General features: G+C 49.0%; 1 protein-coding gene and 1 long non-coding RNA gene across 10 annotated transcripts in view; one reads left to right on the forward strand and one right to left on the reverse strand.

The window, feature by feature from the left end:
- Window positions 1–13108, reverse strand: part of LOC103350647 (uncharacterized) — a 19570-nt gene extending 6462 nt beyond the window's left edge. Inside the window, exon 1 of one of the 2 annotated variants that reach the window (XR_011387656.1) lies at window positions 12992–13108. This is a non-coding gene — a long non-coding RNA (uncharacterized lncRNA). The remainder of the gene's footprint in view (window positions 1–12991) is intronic. The other variant, XR_011387657.1, reaches the window with a different exon arrangement.
- LOC100358544 (aryl hydrocarbon receptor) overlaps window positions 1–25060 on the forward strand; it is a 57636-nt gene that overhangs the window by 17201 nt on the left and 15375 nt on the right. For 6 of the 8 annotated variants that reach the window (XM_070071710.1, XM_070071708.1, XM_070071714.1 and 3 more), the window contains 6 exons: window positions 3157–3246; window positions 4688–4814; window positions 9834–9976; window positions 10550–10749; window positions 12646–12755; window positions 12946–13087. In XM_070071710.1, coding sequence (XP_069927811.1) covers window positions 3157–3246; window positions 4688–4814; window positions 9834–9976; window positions 10550–10749; window positions 12646–12755; window positions 12946–13087 — 812 coding nt within the window. Of the gene's footprint in view, window positions 1–3156; window positions 3247–4670; window positions 4815–5783; window positions 5827–9833; window positions 9977–10549; window positions 10750–12645; window positions 12756–12945; window positions 13088–25060 lie in introns of all 8 variants that reach the window. The other 2 variants (XM_070071716.1, XM_070071709.1) reach the window with 2 other exon arrangements.

Below are 25060 nucleotides of genomic sequence, written 5' to 3' on the forward strand. Positions count from 1 at the left end.
GGCTTTTAAAATTATTTATTGATATGAAAGTCAGAGAGAGAGAGAGAGAGAGAGAAAGTCTTCCATCTGCTGGTTCACTCCCCAAATGTCCGCAGCAGCCAGCGCTGGGACAGGCCAAAGTCAGGAGCCAGGAAATTCATCTGGGTCTTCTATGTGAGTAAAGGACTTGGGCTGTCTTCTACTGCTTTTTCAGGTGCATTAGCAGGAAAGTGGAGCACCAGGACTCAAGTCAGCACTTATAGGGGATGCTGGTGGCTTACTGCACTGTGCCACAACACCAGCCCCACTTTGCTGGCTTTTATGTCTGTATCCTATAAGGCATGACTGAGGTATTTGTTTTACCAAAAATTTCTTTTGATTTACTTGGAAAATGTCTGAAGTTATTTTTATTTTTTTTTAATTTATTTGACAGAGTTAGAAAGTGAAAGAGAGAGAGAGACAGAGAAAAAGGTCCTCCTTCCATTGGTTCACCCCCTAAATGGCCACTACAGCCAGAACTATGCCGATCTGAAGCCAGGAGCCAGGTGCTTCCTCCTGGTCTCACATGTGGGTGCAGGGGTCCAAGCACTCGGGCCATCCTCCACTGCCTTCCCAGGCCACAGCAGATAGCTGGACTGGAAGAGGAGCAAGCGGGACTAGAACCCGGCACCCATATGGGATGCTGGCGACACAGGTGGAGGATTAACCAAGTGAGCCACGGCGCTAGTCCCCTGAAGTTATTTTTAAATACCAGCTTTATAATCTACATTATTCTTGTACCTCCTAGGTAAAAATGGATTAATTTTTAAAATTTTCCTTCTCCATGTGCTAAGAATAATAGAGTAGAATTGAGACACATTTCCTTGTTCTTTCTAATGGCCTAAGCCAGTGGGATGGGATCTGCTGTGCCAATGGGCACAAGGGTTGAGCCTGGAGAGTCCTCCTGTTAACCAGAGGTAAGGCAGGGCCACTGACCCAGATGAAAAGGGATAATAAGGGGTGGTGGGAGTTCTTTGAAGTTCTGTTCTGACTGAATTTTATTCTCAGTGAAATGGTGAGCAAGATTGAGTGTAAGGGGAGGGGAGGAAGTGTTGGTGGCTTGAGGAGAGTGAAGAAGGTGTGAATTAGTCATCCAACAGAATGGGAGAGTGGGTACACTAGGGAAACATAAAGAATTCAAGGTTGCATCAGAGCCGTTTGAGGTTCATGGTGGTGAAAACAAAACTGGAACAGTCTTCATCTGGGAGCAGGCAGGCATGGTTGGATTCAGTTATGTTTGTAATTTTTCCAACTGAGTTCAAAGAATCAAGAGAACATAGGATTTGAGGATGTATAAAGAAGACTCATTACAATGACTGATGTAATTATATGATAAGACTATAACAGAGGTTACCATCACTGATCCTGCTGCTGCTGCTGCTGTGACCATCATTATTATCAGGAGAGTGACTCTATTAGTCAGACTTTCATTGCTACAACCAAAATATCTGAGGAAATACTTAAGAAGGAAGAAGGCTTATTTTTGCTTACAGTGTTGGAGGTTCACAGTCCAAGATCAGGCAGACCATTAGTCTGGTGTCTGATGAGAGCAGAACAAAATCAAGGTGTGGATCACAGGGAAAGTCAGGAAGCAGAGAGAACAGCTGGGCCAAACATGGCTTTAACAACCAACCCTCTCCTGGAAGCCACCTTCCGAGGGCAGCTCCCAATGACCTAAGGCCCAGTTCTCAGAAACCATAATGGGATCGAGCCTCCACCCTTAATCCATAAACCATTAACATCAGACCATGGGGACCAAGAGCCCAACACGTAGGTCTTTAGAGGATACTCAGACTTTTATACAAACCGGAAGAGTGACCATCACGGGTCACAACTGAGGAACACAAGAACCATAGCCTCCTTTGGTTTTCTGTATCTTAACATTTTAAACCTCATTTCTAGGTAGAAACACAATTCTGCCAATCCATGAGTCCCCACTATGCCCCACACGAGCCTGCCCCTACCTCAGCCCTGCACTGCGCCCCACACGAGCCTGCCCCTACCTCAGCTCTGCACTGTGTCCCACATGAGCCTGCCCCTACCTCAGCTCTGCACTGTGTCCCACATGAGCCTGCCCCTACCTCAGCCCTCCATTGTGCATTACAGGAGCCTGCCCCAACCTCAGCCCTGCACTGCGCCCCACATGAGCTGCCCCTACCTCATCCCTGCACTGCACCCCACACGAGCCTGCCCCTACCTCAGCCCTGCCCTGTGCCCTACACGAGCCTGCCCCTACCTCAGCCCTGCACTGTGCCCTACACGAGCCTGCCCCTACCTCAGCCCTGCCCTGTGCCCCACATGATTCTGCCCCTACCTCAGCCCTGCACTGAGCCCTACAGGATCCTGCCCCAACCTCAGCCCTGCACTGTGCCCCACACAAGCCTGCCCCTACCTCAGCCCTGCACTGAGCCCTACAGGATCCTGCCCCAACCTCAGCCCTGCACTGTGCCGCACACAAGCCTGTCCCTACCTCAGCCTTGCACTGCGCCCCACACGAGCCTGCCCCTACTTCTTGGAGGCCAGGGCTGTGTTTATATCTGTGGACCTCAGGCTCAGACACTCATTGAGTCAATAAGCAAGCATAGATAGGAAATTTTTACTTGGAAATGGGGGCAGGGGAATAGGGCTCAGTAGCTGTAAAGCACAGGGACCTTTTTCCTGAAAGGACTATAAAAAGCATTTCCAATGGAAACTTTAAAATTAAACTTCTCACAGATGCGGGGCTGACGGGGCGGTCCTGGTGCAGGGTGCCCTGAGAAGAGCAGGGACAACGCGAATCCTTTTCCTCTGGATTGTAGCATCTCCAGCCGTCTGGTCTTCTCTCCGGGAAGAGGGGAGCTGAGGGTGCAGACGACCGTCTGTCATTGCTGTTCAGGTTACAGGGCTCAGGACTGACCCAAGTTGCAGCAAGCTGGAGTTGACTTGCCCAGCTGCCTGGGGCAGAGGCTCTCTCTCTACAGAGCTGGTGTGAGCTCTGGGAAACCAGACCAGCTGGGGATCTGTGTGTGGGCGCTCACACTAAGAGCAGGCGCTGTGGATGCCTCAGCCTGGACCCCGGCCCTCAGGAGCTGCACAGACCTGGAGCCACAGGCAAGTTCGTGGCAGGTCTCACTGACGCCCTTCTCTGCCTCTCCCCAGGCCCTCAATGGCTTCCTCATGGCAGTGACTGAAGACGGCTGTGTCTTCTACGTCTCCCCCACAGTCCAGGATTACCTGGGGTTTCACCAAGTGAGTCATCTTTGTTGCTTCAGGGCCTGCTGTGAGCCGTGTGGGGTCTTCTCTGGGGCTGTCACAGAAGAGCTGGGTCTCACCTCAGTGCCTGTGCACACACTCTGTGTGACTGATGCAAAGCTTCCCCCGGCTCTGAGAGGCAGACAACAAGGCTGCCCAGGCCCCACGCAGAGGCAGCAGGGGCAGCTGCCTCTCTTCAGTGCAGCAGGCTAACGCCCATGTCCTTGTGGCAGGGACTGCAGGGGCAATTAAGTACAGGAAGCATGAAGAAGAATATGATTTACTGGGGATGGAGAACTCAACTGCACAGAATTCCTCCAAGAAGATGCAGGTAGAGCAGGATGAAACTGCTCACTAACGGCAGGCAAGGGCAGGAAACTCATGTTTCGTTCAACCCTTCTAATGTACAACCCCCTACCCAGACTTCTCAAGGCAAAGTGGCTTGAAAGGAGTTTAACAAATGCTTTATGCATAAAGTATCCACAAAATCCAAATGAGGACAGAATGCATTAGTTCTTGGTTGTGCTCAAGTCACTACTGAGGTAGCCTAGTTCCTTCAAGATTACAGGGGGACCGGCGCCACGGCTCACTAGGCTAATCCTCCACCTGGCAGCGCCAGCACACCGGGTTCTAGTCCCGGTCGGGGCGCCGGATTCTGTCCCGGTTGCCCCTCTTCCAGGCCAGCTCTCTGCTGTGGCCAGGGAGTGCAGTGGAGGATGACCCAGGTCCTTGGGTCCTGCACCCCATGGGAGACCAGGAGAAGTACCTGGCTCCTGTCTTCGGGTCAGCGCCGTATGCCGGCCGCAGCGCGCTGGCAGCGGTGGCCATTGGAGGGTGAACCAACAGCAAATTCTCTGTCTCTCTCTCTCACTGTCCACTCTGCCTGTCAAAAAAAAAAAAAAATTAAAACAAACAAACAAACAAAAAAGATTACAGGGAAAAATACCTCTTTCAACAGATAACAGATTGAACTTGGATCTCCTTGGAAATGAGCATTTTGCTCTAATTGAATTAAATCTTATTGTCAGAACAGCTGATGCCTGGCTTCCAGGAACATCTTTCTTCCCACATCCTTCTTCCTCAGAGCTTCAAGCCAACTCTTAGGCTACTCCAATGGCTTCCTAAGGGTGTCTCCCATCTCAGACTGAAGATTTGTGATTTATCTCCTGGGAAGTTGCTCCTCCCTCCCCTGTACTCGAGAGGGCCACCCATTGTATTACAAAAGAGTCAAATAAGCCCAGAGGGGAATCAGGAGCACAGTGAAGCAGACAGCACCTAGGCTGGAGAGGGACTGGGCACAGGAGGCCAGGAGGCCTGGTCACCAGAAGAGAGGTCAGAGGAGCTGGACTGGCCACGACATATAAGATGAATGGGCCACACTAGCCTCTGGAGGGTAGGAAGCAGCCTGGAATAAGACACAGTCCCTTGGTCTTTGCAGTCAGACATCATCTATCAGAGTGTGTATGAGCTGATCCACAAGGAAGACAGAGCCGTGTTCCAGAGCCAGTTCCGCTGGCATCCAGACCCAGCACCTGTCAGCAGAGCAGCGGAGCAGGACACCAGCTGTAAGTCGCCAGTGCTTGGAGGGGAAAGGGTGGAACATGGAATCAATCCTGTGTGTGTGTGTTTTGACCTTCTCAGTCCATGATGAGGAAATTAGGCCTGGCAGTGAGGCTTTCTCCATTCAAATGTCTGCTCCAGTAAGCACTAAGGGAGCACTCTTGGCTTCCAAGCCTGTGAGGGGAAGGCAGGAGGACTGTGCATCAGGATCAGGGCTCCTGTCTTAGAACCCTCTCGTTTCTCTGACCTCATCTGACCATCCTCAATCCTCATGCGGCACGAATTTCTGTTGTTTTTACTACCAGTAGGATGCAGGGATCTTTGAGTGTCTTGTTCACTGATAATCGCCAGTGGCCAGGACAGTACCTGAGAGAAAATGAGCACTCAGTAAATATTAGTGTCTTGAATGAATGAATGGATGGATGAATGTGCAGATGACAAGACTGAGATTTCCCTGGTGGATCCAGCTGGTGAGTGGAAGGACTCTCACCGGGGGAGAGACCTTGCTGCTCACGTGGAGGCATTCCCAACCACATCTGCCTAGCTGGTGAGTGCACGAGAGGGGTTCTCATCATGGGCTGGGCGATGCTGAGTAACCAGAGACAAAAGGCAGTCTGTCATTTTCAGGTAAATGCCACTGTGTTAGCCCAGACACAGGCCCCTGTCCAAGGATTTAGAGTGCGTTGAATGCACCCACACAGATGTGGGGAAAGGCTCTTCTCTGTTTTGTTGTAATGATCAGAAAAGAGTGAAATACTCCCCAAATAGAGGTTTGAGCTAGAAAAATGCAGCTGTGTGCCAATATTGACACACTAATATATTTTTTAGTAGGAAGCCTAAAATATTAAATAAAAATAAACTTACAAGACCAGCTGTAAGAATTGGTTGTGTAACTTCTCAAGACTTTTAGTTCTGACCAACTTTGGCTGCATGATGATTTTAGCCATCTTTCTCCAAACCTGCTTTCTTTCCAGATGGCCACCCATGACTCGACCTGTCAGCTGCCATCCCAGCTGGGTAACATCACTTCTCGGGAGATGTCTCTCTGCTTCCCTGTCCTTTCCCGTCAGATTATCAGCCCCTTGAAGTGAGGAGCTTTCTCAGCACTGAGCTTTGCTCCTCTGTTCTCACCCTGTCCCTGATGACTGACCAGGCACCAGAGAAGGAGCAGAGGTCACAGTCCAGCCTGAGCTGTGGCCCTGTGTGGGGCTCTGCTGAGAAACAAGCCTCAGAGTGGGTGGGGATCTTTCTAAAGCTCCCAGGTAGTCCCAGGCCAAGGCACAATGTCAGCAAAGCAGATCCTCAACTGTCACCTGGTCCTGCACTGTTTGCCCCTAACCCGATGGTTCCTTACATTTATTCATTTCTTTTTTTATATATAATTTTTTTTTTGGACAGGCAGAGTGGATGGATAGTGAGAGAGAGAGACAGAGAGAAAGGTCTTCCTTTTGCTATTGGTTCACCCTCCAATGGCCGGCGCAGCGCGCTGATCCGAAGGCAGAAGCTAGGTGCTTTTCCTGGTCTCACATGGGTGCAGGGCCCAAGCACTTGGGCCATCCTCCACTGCCTTCCTGGGCCACAGCAGAGAGCTGGCCTGGAAGAGGGGCAACCGGGACAGAATCCGGCACCGGGACTAGAACCCGGTGTGCCGGCGCCGCCAGGTGGAGGATTAGCCTATTGAGCCGCGGTGCTGGCCCATTTATTCATTTCTTAAAGAAGCTAGTGACTCCCTAGTTTAATTGTATTTTATACACAAATCTAAAATATTTGAGAATACCTTAAAAAATGGTCAATGGTAATGCTATGTAGATTTTTTGCTTATTATGTTGAATAGATATGCACTAATATTTCTTGCCATTTGTTCAAAATGCCAATAACATTCAAAATTATCTCACTTTGGGCTGGTGTTGTGGCACAGTGAGTTAAGCTACCACATGTGGTGCTGGTATTCCATATCAGAGCACCAGTTTGAGTCCCAGCTGCTCTGCTCCTATCCAGCTTTCGGCTAATGTGCCTAGAGGAAGCAGCAGAAGATAGGCAAGTACCCCTGTCACCTACATGAGAAATCCTGATGGAGTTCCAGGCTCCTGGGTTAGATTTGGCCCAACCCCACCTGTTGTGGTCATCTGGGGAGTGAACCAGCAGAAAGAAGATCTTCCTCTGTCTTTGTCTCTACCTCTTCCTGTCACTATGCTTTTCAAACAAATAATTAAAAATGAATCTTTAAAATAAAGAAATTGGGGCTGGCGCTGTGGCATAGTGGGTAAAGCCTCCACGTGCAATCCAGCGTCCCATATTTGCCAGTTTGAGTCCTGGCTGCTCCACTTCTGATCCAGCTCTCTGCTATGGCTTGGGGAAGCAGTGGAAGATGGCTCATGTCCTTGGGCCCCTGCACCCACGTGGGAGACCTGAAAGAAGCCCCTGGCTCCTAGCTTCGGACTGGCCCAACTCCAGCCGTTGTGGCCAACTGGGGAGTGAACATGTGGATGGAAGATCTTGCTCCCTGTCTCTGCCTCTGCCTCTCTGTAACTCTGCCTTTCAAATAAATAAAGAAGATAAAAAAATTACCTCACTTTATTTATAGCATGATGGAAGATGGAATAATACCATCCAAAATAATTTTTAGTGTATTTCTATCACTTTTATTTATGCCTTGTGTTATATGGAAGGTATGAATAACAATCTTTGGTGTAGTGTGTCCTGTAGTGAATTTAAAATGCACCATTATAACCCTTACTTTCACTTTCTTGGAATTTTCTATATTTTGTCTCAATCCTCAAATAAAATATTGATTGGAAATGCCATGCTCATTTAGAAAGAGTATCCTAAATTTTAAGCCGTAGTCACGATATCTATATGTGTGAATGTCACAGTGAGCAATAGACTTTTTTTTTTAAAGATTTTATTTATTTGAAAGACAGAGTTACAGAGAGAAGTAGAGACAGAGAGAGTGGTCTTCCATCTGCTGGTTCACTCCCTAGATGGCCGCAATGGCCAGAGCTGCGCTGATCTGAAGCCAGGAATCAGGAGCTTCCTCCTGGTCTCCCACGTGGGTGCAGGGGCCCAAGGACTTGGGCCATCTCCTACTGCTATCCCAGGCCATAGCAGAGAGCTGGATCGGAAGCGGAGCAGCTGGGAAGAGAACCAGCGCCCATATGGGAGGCCTATGCTGCAAGCATCAGCTTTAACCTGCTGCACCACAGCACCAGCCCTGAGCAATACACTTTTGTGTGCTTTATGAAACTGGCAAGTTGAAATTAAGTATGCCCTGTTGTCCATAACAATGTAAACTCTAAAATATCGTTTAAAATTTCATGGTTTTTAATTCTTGTATACATTTATACTCCCACAGAAGCAGAACCCATGACATTATCTGCTTACATATTTATAAATACATGACAATTTTCTTCAAAATATAAGTAAAATCTTAACAACAGTGCTATAAATATGCCAGAAAATGTCTAAATATCACCCTACCTAAACCAAACTCAAGTTGATGTTTGCTTTATACATGGGTGTAGATGATATGTTCTAACAGTTATGGAGGGTGTGTGCCAGCCACTGTACTGGAGGCTGTATTAAATGAGATTAAGGAACGGCAGCAGAACTTGTAAATTCATACTTGGATTAAGCCCTTCTCTTCATTCTTCCCTTTAAAACTTATAGGGTTGCTAAATTATTCCAAACCTGACTCCCATTTTAGTCCTCCAAAGAATTTAAGTCTAGACAAATCAGATTTTCATGTGACACATGGGAAGCCATTTGGCATAAGCATTATGATTTGTCAGGTTGAGAATAGAGCAAAATAGAACATAATTGGCTTTTGCACCTTTAGACATACTAATGAAGCATGGATAACACTTTATTTTTAACCCAAGAGTTTAGCTTTCTTCCTACTACTGTCTGAGAGGACTTTCCTGCAAATTCCCGGTGTGGGAAAGGAGGAGATTGAACCAGGACCCCAAGAAATGGGAGAACAGCATTCACCACAAAAGTGCTTTCTCCTGGGAGACCATCTAGTCACTTTTCTGTGTATGGTTTTCTTTCCCTGCCAATGTGACATTATACACCCACTGTAGAAAGCGAGAATGAGAAAATCGTCATTTCTACCCAACTTAGTTCAGTTCAGTCTTCCATTTAATTGGTGTCTGCTGAGCACCCAGTATGTTCTTTTTTTAAAAAAAAATATGTATTTATTTGAAAGGCAGAGCTACAGAGTGGCAGAGGCGGGTGGGGGGGTGTCTTCCATCCACTGATTCACTCCCCCATATGGTTGCAACAGTCGGAGCTGCACCAGTCTGAAGCCAAAAGCCAGGAGCTTCTTCCAGGTGTACCACACAGGTGTAGGGGCCCAAGGACTTGGGCCATCTTCCACTGCTTTTCCAGGCCATAGCAGAGAGCTGGATCAGAAGTGGAGCAGCCGGGACTCAAACTGACACCCACGTGGGATGCTGGCACTGCAGGCAGCGGCTTTACTCACTACACCAAAGCACCAGCCCTGAGTACCCATTATGTTCTAGGGATAGAGTATTGAGCAAAGGAGACAAAATTCCTATTTGATAGTTCTTAAATTTTACTGGGGTAAGAGGCCCTCCCCCAAAGGAATAAATATATAATAAGTCAAGGTGTAGATTATTTACTTATTGTGGCCTCTTGCCGCAGTCAAAAGTTAAAAAAGATGTGTGAGGCTGTTGCCAACATAACTCGGCATGCTGTTGTACAATAAGCTTTAAGTGACAGCACACAACTCTTGCTGTGCATCATTTTTATATTGATCCTCATGGCACCATGAAGGCAGGCAGGCAGGCCTGTTGGCAGCATTTCATGAATTAGAAAGCCAGCCTAAGTGAGCCTAAGTGACTGATCAAGGTCGTCCTGCCAGTGAAGGACAAAGTTCACTTGGAGACAGGGCTTACAACCCTGCATTTTCTCCACCCACCAGTGGCTCCCAGAGCTGTAGACATTTCCGCCCTGTAAGGTAATGGTTCTGGTGACGTATCCTCAGTCTGTCTTTGTCCTTCCAGCTTTGCCTGGACAGAGGTTTCTCCCACTTGCCGGCACCCCCACTGACAACATGCAGCATCCTCCCCTGGAGAACTCCTCCTGTCTGGAGAGAAGCTTTGTCTGCCGATTCCGCTGCCTTCTGGACAATTCTTCCGGGTTTCTGGTAATCACACAGCCTTTAGAGGGGCAGGAATTTCCTGAACTAGGTATGACTCTGCTTAGGATTGGGCTAGGCCTCCTCACCACCATTGGAAAGATCTTCAGGCCTTCAGCTCACTGCCATTCCAGAGGATTGGCCTGTTGAAGACAAGAGTTGTCTTTTGAATCTTCTTCTGCCTACTTAAGACTTGGAATATGTTTACTTGAGATTTATTACACCTGTTACTTCTGGTTCAGCCATAACTAGGAGTCCTAGGTGAACTGAGGATGTTAACATCTATCTTCTTCACCGTCACCTGCAGCTCAACTAATGCTGTGCTGTGCAGGTCTATGGAAAGGGCTATGTAGGTTAGGGCTCAATAAAGGGCTAAGATGCCATGAAGAATGACCAGGGCAGAACAGAAGAGTGAGGTGGCTCGAGGTCTGTGCATACTTGTGCTGCAGAGTGGGAGAGGGGGAGAATTCAACCGTAGACTGGGCACCACTTAATTGCATAAGGGAGAAGTTGTATCTAATGTTTTAGCTACTTAACATCCTCCTTTCTCTGTTAATTATGTTTGGGGTCTTCTTTTTCCAGGAATTGAATTTTCAGGGCCATCTTAAATTCCTCCCTGGGCAGAACAAGTCAGAGAATGACGTCCTCTCGTCTCCTCAGCTCACCCTGTTTGCTGTTGCAACACCTCATCAGCCTCTCACCATCCTGGAGCTCCAAAATAAACCATTTCTTTTCCAAACAAAACACAAATTGGATTTCACACCTATAGCCTGTGATTCCAGGTATACCCCTTTGACCAGACACCCTGACTCCTAGGGACACAATAGTGCTCCAAGACCAGTTTTGGCTCGAATCCTGACAAGAACAGTTGGCCAATACTGTCCAGATGGGCTGTGTGAAATGAGCAGGAAGCACACTGTTTATAGGTGCAATATACCAAAATTTCCAAGTCAGATATAGTGTCTGGGATAGAGTGTGATGCAGATGACAAATCCTAGGAATTACTTGTCTCCCTTTTGGAGACTTCCATTAACATCCTAGTGAAGCCCCACAAAGTCCCAATATGAAGAAATGTCTGAACCCCCCCCCTTTTTTTTTAAAGATTTATTTTATTTATGTATTTGAAAAGCAGAGTTACAGAGAGACAGAGAGAGACACACACACACAGAGGTCTTCCATCCACTGGTTCACTCCCCAAATGGCTGCAATGGCTAGAGCTGAGCCAATCTGAAGCCAGGAGCCAGGAGCTTCTTCCAGGTATCTCACATGGGTGCAGGGGCCCAAGGACTTGGGCCATCTTCTACTGCTTTCCCAGGCCATTAACAGTGAGCTGGATCAGAAGTGGAGCAGCCAGGACTCAAACCAGTGCCCATATGGAGTGCCTTCACTGCAGGTAGCAGCTTTACCTGCTATGCCACTTATTTCCAAACTTATCTAGCAGTAAAACCTTTCATGGAGGAAACATAAATTAACATGTTACAGTATCAATGTTTTGTTTTTTAAGATTTATTTATTTTTATTTGAAAGGCAGAGTTACAGAGAGGCAGAAGCAGAGAGAGAGGAAGAGTGAGTCTTCTATCCCCTGGTTCGCTCCCCAAAAGGCTGCAACAGCTGCAGCTGCATAGATCCGAAGCCAAGGGTTCAGGGGCCCAAGGACTTGGGCCATCTTCCACTGCTTTCCCAGGCCATAGCAGAGAGCTGGATCAGAAGTAGAATAGCCAGGATTCTAACCAGCGCCGATATTGATTGCCGGCACTGCAGGCGGCAGCTTTACCCGCCTATGCCACAACAGCGACCCCAGTATCAGTGTTTCTTAGAATATAGTCTAGAAAATACCAGTTTAATAGCAAGTGATCCAATATACTGTTTTTATTTTTAAGATTTATTTTATTTATTTGAAAGAGTTACAGAGAGAGAGAGAGAGAGAGGTGTTCCATCTGTTGGTTCACTCCCCAGTTGGCCACAACGCCTGGAGCTGCGCTGATCCAAAGCCAGGAGCTTCTTCTGGGTCTCCCACGCGGGTGCAGGGGCCCAAGGACTTGGGCCATCTTCTACTGCTATTCCATGCAATAGCAGAGAGCTGGATTAGGAAGAGGAGCAGCCAGGTCTCGAACCAGCACCCATATGGGATGCCAGTGCTTCAGGCCAGGGCGTTAACCCACTGTGCCACAGCGCCAGCCCCTAATATACTGTTACTTGAATGGCTTTCGAGGTTCACCTTTTCCTGTAAGAGACTGTTCTTTCCTGTGTTTGGGAGAACTGGAATCCTGTGACAAAAGGTGCTCTCTCACAAGCACAATTTTGTATCGCGTTTCAGACTGTCTATACCCCAGGGAAAAACTCCGGTTCCACAGTACAGGCAAATAAACACAGGCTTAAGGCCGAGTTTCAAACTGACTACATGTATGGCATCAGTGGCGGGGTGCTCAGTGTGGTGTCCCCTAAGTATCTTGTCCCAGCCTTGCTCGTGTGAGAGCGGCGCTTTCTAGACCTGCAGTGGCCAGAGGAGGCACACTTGAGTCCAGAACGGCACCCGACGGTGGGCTCAGGGGTAAAAGTCCTGCTTCAGGGATGGCCCTGGGGCAGGGTCCTGACTGTGGGGTGGGGCGGGGCGCCTCCTTTCTGCGGATTTTCTGCTGTGGAGTTAAAGGATAAGGTGCGGTGTGTTGTCTACGCAGAGGAAAGGTGATCCTGGGCTACACGGAGAGCGAGCTCTGCAGGAAGGGGTCGGGCTACCAGTTCATCCACGCTGCGGACATGATGTACTGCGCGGAGAACCACGTGCGGAGTGAGTTCAGGAGGCACCCTGGGCCCCCGCAGCCCCCGGGAGGCGGAGGAGGGCTCGCTTCACACAGCCCCTCTGGTTCTCACCTCGCCCGCCCCCGGGGGGAAGCCTCCCCCGCCCGCCTCCCCACCCCGCCCCCGCTGAGGGCAGCCAGGCTTCCCCGCGAGCCCCGCCCCCGCCCCTGTCTCCACAGTGATGAGAACCGGCGAGAGCGGCCTCACGGTGTTCAGGCTGCTCACCAAGCGCGCCGGCTGGCTGTGGGTGCAGTCCAACGCGCGCCTCGTGTTCCGCGGCGGCCAGCCAGACTGCATCGTGGCCCGGCAGCGGGCGCTGACGTAAGTGAGGGGCGGTGTAGTGAACAAGGCCCGGATGAGGCCGTGACGTAAGTGAGGGAGGGGCCGGTCCTGAGGAGGGCGCTGTCACAGGTGAGGCCCTGAGGTGAGGGAGGGAGGGGCCGTGTCCTGAACAAGGCCCGGATGAGGCCCTGACGTGAGGGAGGGGCCGTGTCCTGAACAAGGCCCGGGTGAGGCCCTGACATAAGTGAGGGAGGGGTCGGTCCTGAGGAGGGCGCTGTCACAGATGAGGCCCTGAGGTGAGGGAGGGAGGGGCCGTGTCCTGAACAAGGCCCGGATGAGGCCCTGAGGTGAGGGAGGGGCCGTGTCCTGAACAAGGCCCGGGTGAGGCCCTGACATAAGTGAGGGAGGGGTCGGTCCTGAGGGGGGCGCTGTCACAGGTGAGGCCCTGACGTGAGGGAGGGAGGGGCCGTGTCCTGAACAAGGCCCGGATGAGGCCCTGACGTAAGTGAGGGAGGGGTCGGTCCTGAGAAGGGCGCTGTCACAGGTGAGGCCCTGACGTGAGGGAGGGGCTGTGTCCTGTACAAGGCCCGGATGAGGCCCTGAGGTGAGGGAGGGGCCGGTCCTGAGGAGGGCGCTGTCACAGGTGAGGCCCTGAGGTGAGGGAGGGGCCGTGTCCTGAACAAGGCCCGGATGAGGCCCTGAGGTGAGGGAGGGCTGTGTCCTGAACAAGGCCCGGATGAGGCCCTGACGTGAGGGAGGGGCCCGGTCCTGAGGAGGGCGCTGTCACAGGTGAGGCCCCGAGGTGAGGGAGGGGTCGGTCCTGAGGAGGGCGCTGTCACAGGTGAGGCCCTGAGGTGAGGGAGGAGCCGTGTCCTGAAGAAGGCCCGGATGAGGCCCTGACGTGAGGGAGGGGCCCGGTCCTGAGGAGGGCGCTGTCACAGGTGAGGCCCTGACGTGAGGGAGGGAGGGGCCGTGTCCTGAACAAGGCCCGGATGAGGCCCTGACGTAAGGGAGGGAGGGGCCCGGTCCTGAGGAGGGCGCTGTCACAGGTGAGGCCCTGAGGTGAGGGAGGGAGGGGCCGTGTCCTGAACAAGGCCCGGATGAGGCCCTGACGTAAGGGAGGGAGGGGCCCGGTCCTGAGGAGGGCGCTGTCACAGGTGAGGCCCCGAGGTGAGGGAGGGGTCGGTCCTGAGGAGGGCGCTGTCACAGGTGAGGCCCTGAGGTGAGGGAGGGGCCGTGTCCTGAACAAGGCCCGGATGAGGCCCTGACATAAGTGAGGGAGGGGTCGGTCCTGAGGGGGGCGCTGTCACAGGTGAGGCCCCGAGGTGAGGGAGGGAGGGGCCGTGTCCTGAACAAGGCCCGGATGAGGCCCTGACGTGAGGGAGGGGCTGTGTCCTGAGGGGGGCGCTGTCACAGGTGAGGCCCCGAGGTGCGGGCGATGGGCGGTAAGGCCCCCCGCGGTGAGGACCCTGCCTGACTGAGGGGTCCAGGTAAGTGAGGGGTAATCGGAAGCAGGGTCAGCGTCTCCGCTGGGGGACGCAAGGGGACTGCGTGCTGGAGGTGTCACCAGGTAATGGGCCCCCTGCGGGCGGAAGTTGCTCAGAGGAACTTTATTCACGCGTGGAGATGGAGGAGCCTGGGAAGCCGTGGTTCCTGCAGAAGCCGCTCCCTGAGAAGCGGTTTGCTGGGAGGGGGAGGTGTCTAGGCCGCGGAGAGGGAGCAGCGCGGCCTTTCCTGCGGCACCGTGCGTGCTGCTCGGATTGTGTTCAGCGGTTTCAGTGGATCCCAGCAGCTCAAGAGAGTACATTTCAGCTTCTCTGTCCATGCGGCGGAGCCTTCATCTTACTGAATCCTACACGCTTGTTTACACCCCACACTCCTGGGTGAAGCCACCAGTCCAGGAGTCCCTGCAGGTGCAGCAGGCCTGAGTGGGGGCCTCCTCTCCAGCCGTTAGTCCCCAAGCCCCCACTTTCTCTGACTGTGGAGTAGGGAGAGTACTCCTGCAGGGACCGTTGTGAGGGGTGAGGAAGCAGACCAGCTAAGTCAGCCTTTTCCATACTTGGCCAGCAGAGTCGCACGAGAGCCTGCACGTGGCCTTAGTTTTCTGTGTGCAAGCCTCGGGTCTCTGCTTTGTGCTTAGTCCAAGCATGCGCACACACACCATGTCTTCCCCACAGTGAGCTTTGCTTCTGCAACCCCAGGTGGGAATCCTCTCAGCTTCCTGGCTCACCGATTCTCATCCTCATTGTAGAAAATTGTCAGGCCTGGACCTAAGTAGCTGTTAGCATTGAGGCCCTGGATACCAATTGTGGGGAATTTGTTACTCTGTCCAGAATTCAGTTACTGAATCTAGACTCTTCCATCAACCATATTCAGAAGAAGTTACTGTCTTCCATTGCTTTCTGCAGAAATCTGGCTGTGTGTCTCTCCTAAGGAATGGCATTCCTTCAACCCATCTTCTTCATTTGCTCACATACTCCTGCTGTGAATTTGTGCCATGTGGCCTTTTGGGAAAAGGAATCAGAGTGTCACTCTGTAGGCTTTTCCCAGTACCTCTGTTTTGCCTTGCAAAAATGAAAGTGCTCTCCTGTCTCTTCCTGGGTAACACAGGGCACTGACCATTTACTTCCAGAATCAGGATTTCCTGTTTAACCTTTCATGCCCTCTTCCTTAACAGTCTGTAACATACTTTGAAAACTGAAGCAGGTAGATAAATGGAAAACTGCTTTTTACCTTGTTCTTTTTACCTTGCCCAGCTCTCATATGAATCTGTGGCATGCCTGTATTAAATGGACAGTCAGGATTGGAGACTGAGGGTATGACAAGCCCAGAAAGGTATCTGGCCCAGTTCTCATTTAGTGCCATGCTCTGAACAGTGACTAGAACGCCCAAATGTGCCACACATAAAATCAGCCTTTAATCTTGCTGAGTAATATCTAGATCATGGAAAAATTACAGAACTGTGTCAGCTAACTTGGATTCTGCATATGATTCCACCTGGCTTCAAAAAAGCACCTTATAATATGCCTCAGTTTACTGCCTTTCAAAAATGTGAGGGCTTTAATATTCAGTTTCTTCTTATCAGTTCTACTATTATGTGGACTTATTAAGCAAGAGATCCAGAAATCAGTGGGTTTTTTTGGGTAATGTTTGTTTAATTGAGTGTAGAAGTAATAATGGCTATTATAGAAAATTTGCAAAATAAAAAGATTGCAACAGCAAATTATTTATTTATGTTAAAGATTTATTTATTTATTTGAGAGAAAGAGAGAGAGAGATCATCCACCACTGGTTCACTTCCCAGATGGCTTCAATGGCTGGAGCTGGGCCGATCTGAAGCCAAGAGCCAGGAGCTTTTTCTGGGTATCCCACACGAGTGTATGGGCCCAAGGACTTGGGCCATCTTCTACTGCTTTCCCAGGCCATAACAGAGAGCTGAATTGGAAATGAAGCAGCTGGGACTTGAACCAGCACCCATATGGTATGCTGGCTCTGCAGGTGGTGGCTTTACCTGCTATGCCGCAGCACCACCCCCTACAGCAGCAAAATAAAAACTAGCTATTTTCCTAAACTCAGAAAATTATCAAAATACTGTTATATTTCCTTCTAGTATGTTTTGAAGCATTTAAATTTTATACTTGTAATTATATAAGCTTTTATATCTTGCTTTTTCCACATAATAAGAGCATTTTCACATTATCAAAAGTATCCATAAATACCTTTATGACTGCTCCTATATTTATATGCTGTGGCCTTTGATTACATATTGAAACGTGGTAGGGGGGTTTCCCCATGGTTATGAAGACATTGAGATGAACAGATACTTTTATCTGTCCTGATTTCCCTAGATAAAGTATCAACAATAGATTTTTAGATGAAAGGATTAAAATATTTCAAAGTTCTTTGATACTATAGTCATACTGTTCTCCAGAGAGGTTGTACCAAGTTCTCTGGTCAGAATTAACACAAAACAAACTAGCACTGATTTGTCCCAACACTAGATAGGGCAAAGAAGTTGTCAAGAAACAGACCTAGGTAACTGTATTGAAAATTAGTCACTAAATTAAAGAGGTATTTCAAGTCCATGAGGACAGAACAAGGCAATAAATGAGACTAGGATAACAGATTAGCCATTTGGAAGGTGAAGAAAGTTAAATCTCCACCTTTTACCTTTTATTATGAAAACATATCCAGATATAGTGTTCTTGTTAAATTTCCATGGAACAGTCCCGCTACCGGCAATGGTAGTTACTCTGCATTAACCATTTCATAAGTAACAGCTATAACTAAAACTTCTGAACAAAATATTATTTTTTCAAAAAGATGCCTTGGAGAGTTGAAGCTTGATAGAAAGAAATATCACTGGGAGAAGTTCATGGTTTTTACTTCTTTTGGTTTAAGAGTAGTCTACACTTGGTGCTGGGTAGCTAAAAACTCAGATACAAAACTGATAGTCTTAATAACTCAGGAATCAGCAGGCAGAGATTGGAGTGACTGCACTAGCAATGAAGTGAAGAAGTGAAAGCTAGAAAGGAGAAATACAGAGAAAATGAGACCTCAAATTTCTGTGGATTAACTCAGTCCAAATTTCTGTTGACCCCTGACCCATGTATGTATAGGACTTCAGTTAGACAATAAAAGACAAAACCGAATAGAGATTTCACTAGTTGCCACTGCAAGGGGAACATAGCTCACATTTTCAGTGCGGTCAGGTAAATAAAACAAAATCAGAATCTTTGGAGTAATGTAATAGAGTACAAAATCTACAGTGTAGGAGGCACTGTGGCTCACTTGGTTAATCCTCCACCTGCAGTGTCGGCATCCAATATGGGCGCGGGCTCTTGTTCCCGTTGCTCCTCTTCCATTCCAGCTCTCTGCTGTGGCCCGGGAGGGCAGTGGAGGATGGCCCAAGTGCTTGGGCCCCTGCATCTGCATGGGAGACCAGGAAGAAGCACCTGGCTCCTGGCTTCGGATCGGCACAGCGCTGGCCGTAGCAGCCATTTGGAGAGTGAACCAACGGAACTGAAGACCTTTCTCTCTCTCTCTCTCTGTCTATAACTCTACCTGTCAAATTAAAAAAAAAATCTACAGTGTATCATCAGAATGTTCAATGTAAAATCCAAAAATAATTGACATATGAAGAAGCAGGAAAGAATGTCTCAAAAGAAGAGGAAATCATTGGAGGCAACCCTAAGATGACCCAGATATTAGATAAGAATTTTATATAAACTATTACAATTATACTCCTAAAGGAAAATATACTTGTTATGAGTGAAAAGATAAATCTCAGCAGAAAAACAAACTAAAAAGACTTGGAACAATATTTAAAATAATTTATTGGGTATACTAAGCAGTAGATTAGAGATAACAGAAGAGGTTTTGAACTTGAAGAAAGATCTGTAGAATTATGTAATCTGAAGAAAAGAGAGAAAAAAGTATTATAAAAATTAACAACTTAAGGGATCTGTGCGACAAAATTAAAAGCTCTAATATGGAAGTAAAGAGTGTCCAAGAGGGAGAGAGAGAAACAGGAAAAAAAAAAAAAAGCTTGAAGAAATAATGGCCAACAACTTCCCCAATTTAGTGAAAATTATAACTACTGATTTGAAACCCTGAGTAAATCTCAAGCAGAATAAACGCAAAGAAAACTATACCAAAGCACATCTAAGATTGTTGAACACCAAAAAAAAAAAAAAAAAGATAACTTTGAAAGCAACCAAAGAAAAATGTACATTACAAATAGAGAACACTGATTCCAAGTATTTTGGACTTCTCAGAAAAAAGGGTGATCAAAAGACATTTGAATGGTATCTTTAAAGTGCTTTTTTAAAATCTCTGAATTTGTAACCAGTGAATTGTACCCATCAAATAACATATCCATGGAAAAAGCTAAGAACTTGTTGCTCGTAAAGCTGCACCGTAATAAATGCTAAGAGAAACTGGCCTGGCTGAAAGAAAATGAGACTGGTGAAACACTGAACCTTGAGATAGGAATGCAGAGTTTGGGAAATGGTAAACATGGGTAAATATAAGTAATTATTTTCTCCTTTCTTTAAAATACATGTGACTGCATAAAAAATAAAATAGCATTGTGGCACTTATAGTATTTGTGAGTGACTATAGATGACAATTCAAGCATAAATAACAGGTACTGACACTGTAACCAGGTGCATATGTTTTGTTTTTTTTGTTTTTGTTTTTTAATTTTTTGACAGACAGAGTGGACAGTGAGAGACAGAGAGAAAGGTCTTCCTTTTTTGCCGTTGGTTCACCCTCCAATGGCCACTACGGCCGGCGCACAATGCTGATCCGAAGCCAGGAGCCAGGTGCTTCTCCTGGTCTCCCATGGGGTGCAGGGCTCAAGCACTTGGGCCATCCTCCACTGCCCTCCCTGGCCACAGCAGAGAGCTGGCCTGGAAGAGGGGCAACCGGGACAGGATCTGGCGCCCCGACTGGGACTAGAACCCAGTGTGCCGGTGCCGCAAGGTGGAGGATTAGCCTAGTGAGCCGCAGCGCCGGCTCCCAGGTGCATGTGTTTTAAGGAAAGTCTCACAGCACTAATTTTAAGTAGACAGTGAAAGGTTAATAGTGAAAACTAGTTCCTAGAACAAGATTTAAAATTTATTACCAAGATACAGATAAAAAGTAGATAAATTAAGAATTAATTTCTTTTTTAAAAATCATCTATCTAGAGAGGAAGAGGATTGATGGAACATCACCAAGAAAGGGAAAAAAAAAACCAGAAAATGAACAGAAAATGAATAAAAATGAACAGAAAACAAATAGTAAAATAGAAAATCTAACTCTACTATATATTAACAGTAATACCATTAACTGTTAATGGAGAAAACATTCCAATTAAAAGATCCAGAATACCAGAATGAATTTAAAAACATGATTCAAGGAGTTCCAAGATGGCAGAGTAGGGAGGGAGCTTACTGGTCTACCCAAGAGAAGATAGTTTAAAAGAAGTGGACAGGGCCGGCGCCGCGGCTCACTAGGCTAATCCTCCGCCTAGCGGCGCCGGCACACCGGGTTCTAGTCCCGGTCGGGGCTCCGGATTCTGTCCCGGTTGCCCCTCTTCCAGGCCAGCCCTCTGCTGTGGCCAGGGAGTGCAGTGGAGGATGGCCCAGGTGCTTGGGCCCTGCACCCCATGGGAGACCAGGAAAAGCACCTGGCTCCTGGCTCCTGCCATCGGATCAGCGCGGTGCGCCGGCCGCAGCGCGCCGGCCGCGGCGGCCATTGGAGGGTGAACCAACGGCAAAGGAAGACCTTTCTCTCTGTCTCTCTCTCTCTCACTGCCCACTCTGCCTGTCAAAAAAATAAATAAATAAATAAAAGAAGTGGACAGGGAAGTCTCAGGGAAGAGTTAGGGAGAAAACAGCAGAGGAGGGACATGGTGGACCTATGTGGAGGGCATGGATGCCCACAACTGAGGACTCCAGCATCTGAGAGCCTACGCACCAGCGTTGGAAAGTGAGGTGAGACCAGACTGAAGCAGCCCAAGCCATTGGTGCTAAAGCTGCAGGAAGAGCCTAGAGGAAACCTGGCTTGGAGCCCCATGGGGGATAATGTACCTGCCAAACTAGAGGAGGAGAAAAAAAAAAAAAAAAGAGGGACATGTTTCTCTCTGATCACTTTACAGCAGTGTCCTGTAACAAGCCCATAGAGCAGGCGCCATTTTGGACATACATAACAGCTGCATCAGCTCGTGTCCAAGCCCAGCAACCAGCTGAGTGGGGACTCCTAATTCTGGTGGGGAGAACTAACAGGGACCTGGGAGCTCGTGACTGTGGGAGGCTTCTGTGCCAGGACTATGAAAAAACTGAGGCTGTGTGAGAGGACTCATGGTGTGGCTGTGACTTTGGGAAGTCACTGTGGGAGACTCCACATGCTCAGGGCTTCTTGGTTACCTGGTGAGGGACATAGCTGTGGAATCTGAACTTACACTGAAGACTTTAAGATCCTTTGTGTGGTTCTTGGGGCAGAGCAGATGAATATTATACCCACTGGGGCTAGTGCTCAGGCACTGGTCTCTTTTTTTTTTAATTTTTAATTAACAAATATACATTTCCAAAGTACAGCTTATGGATTACAATGGCTTTTTCCATCCCAAAACTTCCCTCCCACTCGCAACCCTCCCAACTCCCACTCCTTCTCCCATTCCATTCACATCAAGATTCATTTTTAATTCTTTATATACAGAAGATCAATTTAGTATATATTAAGTAAAGATTTCAACAGTTTGCACCCACACAGAAACACAAAGTATAAGCTACTTGTCGCTCCCCCTCTTCGTGGAGGAACGACACAGGACCCTGTGCTGTTCTTTCATCTGCTTGGCCCTCCCCGGGTTTGCTGCTGGTTCTTCCCAGGTTGGCTACTGTCCCTTCCACCTCCGTGGAAGGGCGGTTCCCCCTGGCCACTTTCCCCACTTCCGCAGGGGAGTGGCACACCACCGGCCGGCTCTCTCGGGGGCTGCACAGGTGTTCCCCTTAGGTGTTCCCCTTAGATGTTCCCCTTAGATGTTCCTGGTGCATGCCGTCTCTCTCCTCCTTTATAGTCCTCCTCTGCCAATCCCAACTCGGCTGCCCACACGCCAAGTACGCTGCTCTCCTCCAATCAGGAGCAAGTCCTACAGTTTATTGGCTGAACTGGAGGCAGCTGTGTAGAAGCTGTTTTCTCCTCTCCCAGCGCCATATTGTGGGAGAGCAGATGCATAGAATAAGTCTTAATTCCAGTAACAGTATAGTCCGAGTTGCTCCCCACAGATCCCCCTTTCTTTTTATTTTTTTGGCGTTGATATGGGCCTGTCTTCGGTGTCCCGCGGCACACACTCTGCTCTACTTGCTAGAGTTGCCACAGGTTCTTACAAGTCCTATCAATCAGGCAAACCGAATCCGGGTCCTCTCTTCGCCATGCTGTGAGGAGGTTTTTAGGCGCTGATGCGTGCCTGTGTTCGGTGACCTGCGGCTCATATTCTGGTCGAGCCGCCTGCTGGTGCTTACCGCCTTACTAATCAGGCAGACCGAATCCAAGCCTTCTTATTACCATATTGTGGGGAGGCCTATTGGTGTTGATTCGTGCCTATCTTCGGTGACCTGCAGCTCATACTCTGGTCGAGCCGCCTGCTGGTGCTTATCGCCCTACTAATCAGGCATACCGAATCTAAGCCTTCTCATTGCGGTATTGTGGGGAGACTATTGATGTTAATAACGTGCCTGTCTTCGGTGACCTGCGGCGCATAAGCTGCTAGCCGCCCACAGGTGCTCATCGCCTCACTAATCAGGCAGACCGAATCCAAGCTCTCTCATTGCCATGTTGAGGGGAGGCCTTTCTATTTCTCTATTTCTCTATCTCCGGGCATTCCTATTTCTCCCATTTTACTTCTATCTTCCAGCATTCCTATTTCTCTCATTTTACTTCTAAACTTCTGTTTCTCTTATCCCTGCGGCTTCCCGGCGCCCGCCCCGAGGCTGCTTCTCGGCACCCACCCCGCGGCGGCTTCCCGGCTCTGCGCGGCTCGGCTTCGCGCGCACACTCCGCGGTCTCGCACTAGCCCAGCGTTCCCTATCTACTTGTGCCCCGCACGCTCTCTCTGCGCGCGGCAGCCTCCGCGAGTCACACAGCGTAGCTTACGTCTCCGCCACTAGCATTCAATCTAAGTTCCCCGGGCTAACCTGGCGAATTCAACCCAGCTCACGTTTCCGCCCCACGATTTGGCTTCCCGTCCTTTGCTCCCTGGGCTAATCAGACGGATCCCAACCTGGCTTACGTTTCCGCTTCTGGTTTTAACTTTTCGCCCCCTATTCCCGGGCTAACTTGAGAATCCCAAAGTGGCTTTCGTCTCCGCCTCGGCCTGCCCCCCGCGGCTTCAATTTCCCTAACATTTTTCTCTACCCGGTATGTTTCCCCAAGCTTTCTTCCAACAATATTCCTCCCTCATTTCTCCTGGCTTCTCCCCACAGTCCGTATCTCCCCACAGTCCGTATCTGTTTGTTCTAGCTTTCACTTTCGCCCTTAGAGATTTCTCCCAGCTTCCCCCCGTAGTCCGTATCCGAGTCTATGCCTAGGCTTTCAATAGCTTCTTCCGGCACCTTTTTCGTCCGGCTTTTCCCTAGGCTGTTTGCTAGTCTCTCTCTCCGATATTTTCCCATTTCTTCCCATTTCTTCCCTCCTAAGTTTTCTATCCGCCCTAGGTTTCCTATCCGAGTCACGGCCCCATTATGTCGCTCCCCCTCTTCGTGGAGGAGCAACACTAAACCCTGCCTAGGCTTCATATCCAAGTCACGGCACCATTTTGTCGCTCCCCCTCTTCGTGAAGGAACGACACAGGACCCTGTGCTGTTCTTTCGTCTGCTCGGCCCTCCCCGGGTTTGCTGCTGGTTCTTCCCAGGTTGGCTACTGTCCCTTCCACCTCCGTGGAAGGGCGGTTCCCCCTGGCCACTTTCCCCACTTCCGCAGGGGAGTGGCACACCACCGGCCAGCTCTCTCGGGGGCTGCACAGGTGTTCCCCTTAGATGTTCCCCTTAGATGTTCCCCTTAGATGTTCCTGGTGCATGCCGTCTCTCTCCTCCTTTATAGTCCTCCTCTGCCAATCCCAACTCGGCTGCCCACACGCCGAGTACGCTGCTCTCCTCCAATCAGGAGCAAGTCCACAGTTTATTGGCTGAACTGGAGGCAGCTGTGTAGAAGCTGTTTTCTCCTCTCCCAGCGCCATATTGTGGGAGAGCAGATGCATAGAATAAGTCTTAATTCCAGTAACAGTATAGTCCGAGTTGCTCCCCACACTACTGTTTGAGTACTAGTTATAGGATTAATTCACATTGTACAACACATTAAGGACAGAGATCCTACATAAGGAGTAAGTGCACAGTGACTCCTGTTGTTGACTTAACAAATTGACACTCTTGGTTATGGCATCAGTAATCACCCTAGGCTCTTGTCATGAGTTGCCAAGGCTATGGAAGCCTTTTGAGTTCGCTGACTCCGATCTTACTTAGACAAGGTCATAGTCAAAGTGGAAGTTCTCCCTTCAGAGAAAGGTACCTCCTTCTTTGATGGCCTGTTCTTTCCACTGGGATCTTGCTCACAGAGATCTTTAATTTAGGTGGTTTGGTTTTTTTTGTTTGTTTTTTGTTTTTGTTTTTTGTTTTTGCCACAGTGTCTTGGCTTTCCATGCCTAAAATACTCTCATGGGCTCTTCAGCCAGATCCAAATGCCTTACGGGCTGATTTTGAGTCCAGAGTGCTGTTTAGGACATCTGCCATTGTCGCTCCCCCATTCGTGGAGGAACGACACTGGACCCTGCGCTGTTCCTTTTGCCTGGCCCTTCCTGGGTTAGTTGCCGTTCCCTCACTCGTGGAGGAACCACACCGTCCCGGGTTAGCTGCCACTTTCCCCGCTTTCGCGGAGGAGCGGCACACCGCCGGCCGGCTCTCTCGGGGGCTGCTCAGATGTTCCTCAGATGTTCCCCGGTGCATGTTGTCTCTCTCCTCCTTTATAGTCCTCTTCCACCAATCCATGCTCTGTTGCCCACACGCCAAGCATGCTGCTCTCCTCCAATCAGGAGCAGGATCAGCTGCTGCTGCTTATCAGTCAAATTGGCGAGGCAGCTGCGTAGTTGTTTACTCCTCCCCAGCGCCATATTGTGGGAGATCAGATGCATAGAATTAGTCCTAGTTCCAGTAATTTAGTCTAGTCTCAGTTGCTCCCCACATGCCATTCTGTGAGTCTGCTGTGTATCCCACTTCTCATGATGGATCGTTCTCTCCCTTTTTGATTCTATCAGTTAGTGTTAGCAGACACTAGTCTTGTTTGTGTGATCCCTTTGACTCTTAGACCTATCAGTGTGATCAATTATGAACTGAAATTGATCACTTGGACTAGTGAGATGGCATTGGTACATGCCACCTTGATGGCATTGAATTGGAATCCCCTGGCACGTTTCTAACTCTACCATTTTGGGCAAGTCAGATTGAGCATGTCCCAAATTGTACATCTCCTCCCTCT

Source organism: Oryctolagus cuniculus, chromosome 4 (assembly GCF_964237555.1).
Source record: "Oryctolagus cuniculus chromosome 4, mOryCun1.1, whole genome shotgun sequence".
In the NCBI taxonomy this organism is placed as follows: Eukaryota; Metazoa; Chordata; class Mammalia; order Lagomorpha; family Leporidae; genus Oryctolagus; species Oryctolagus cuniculus.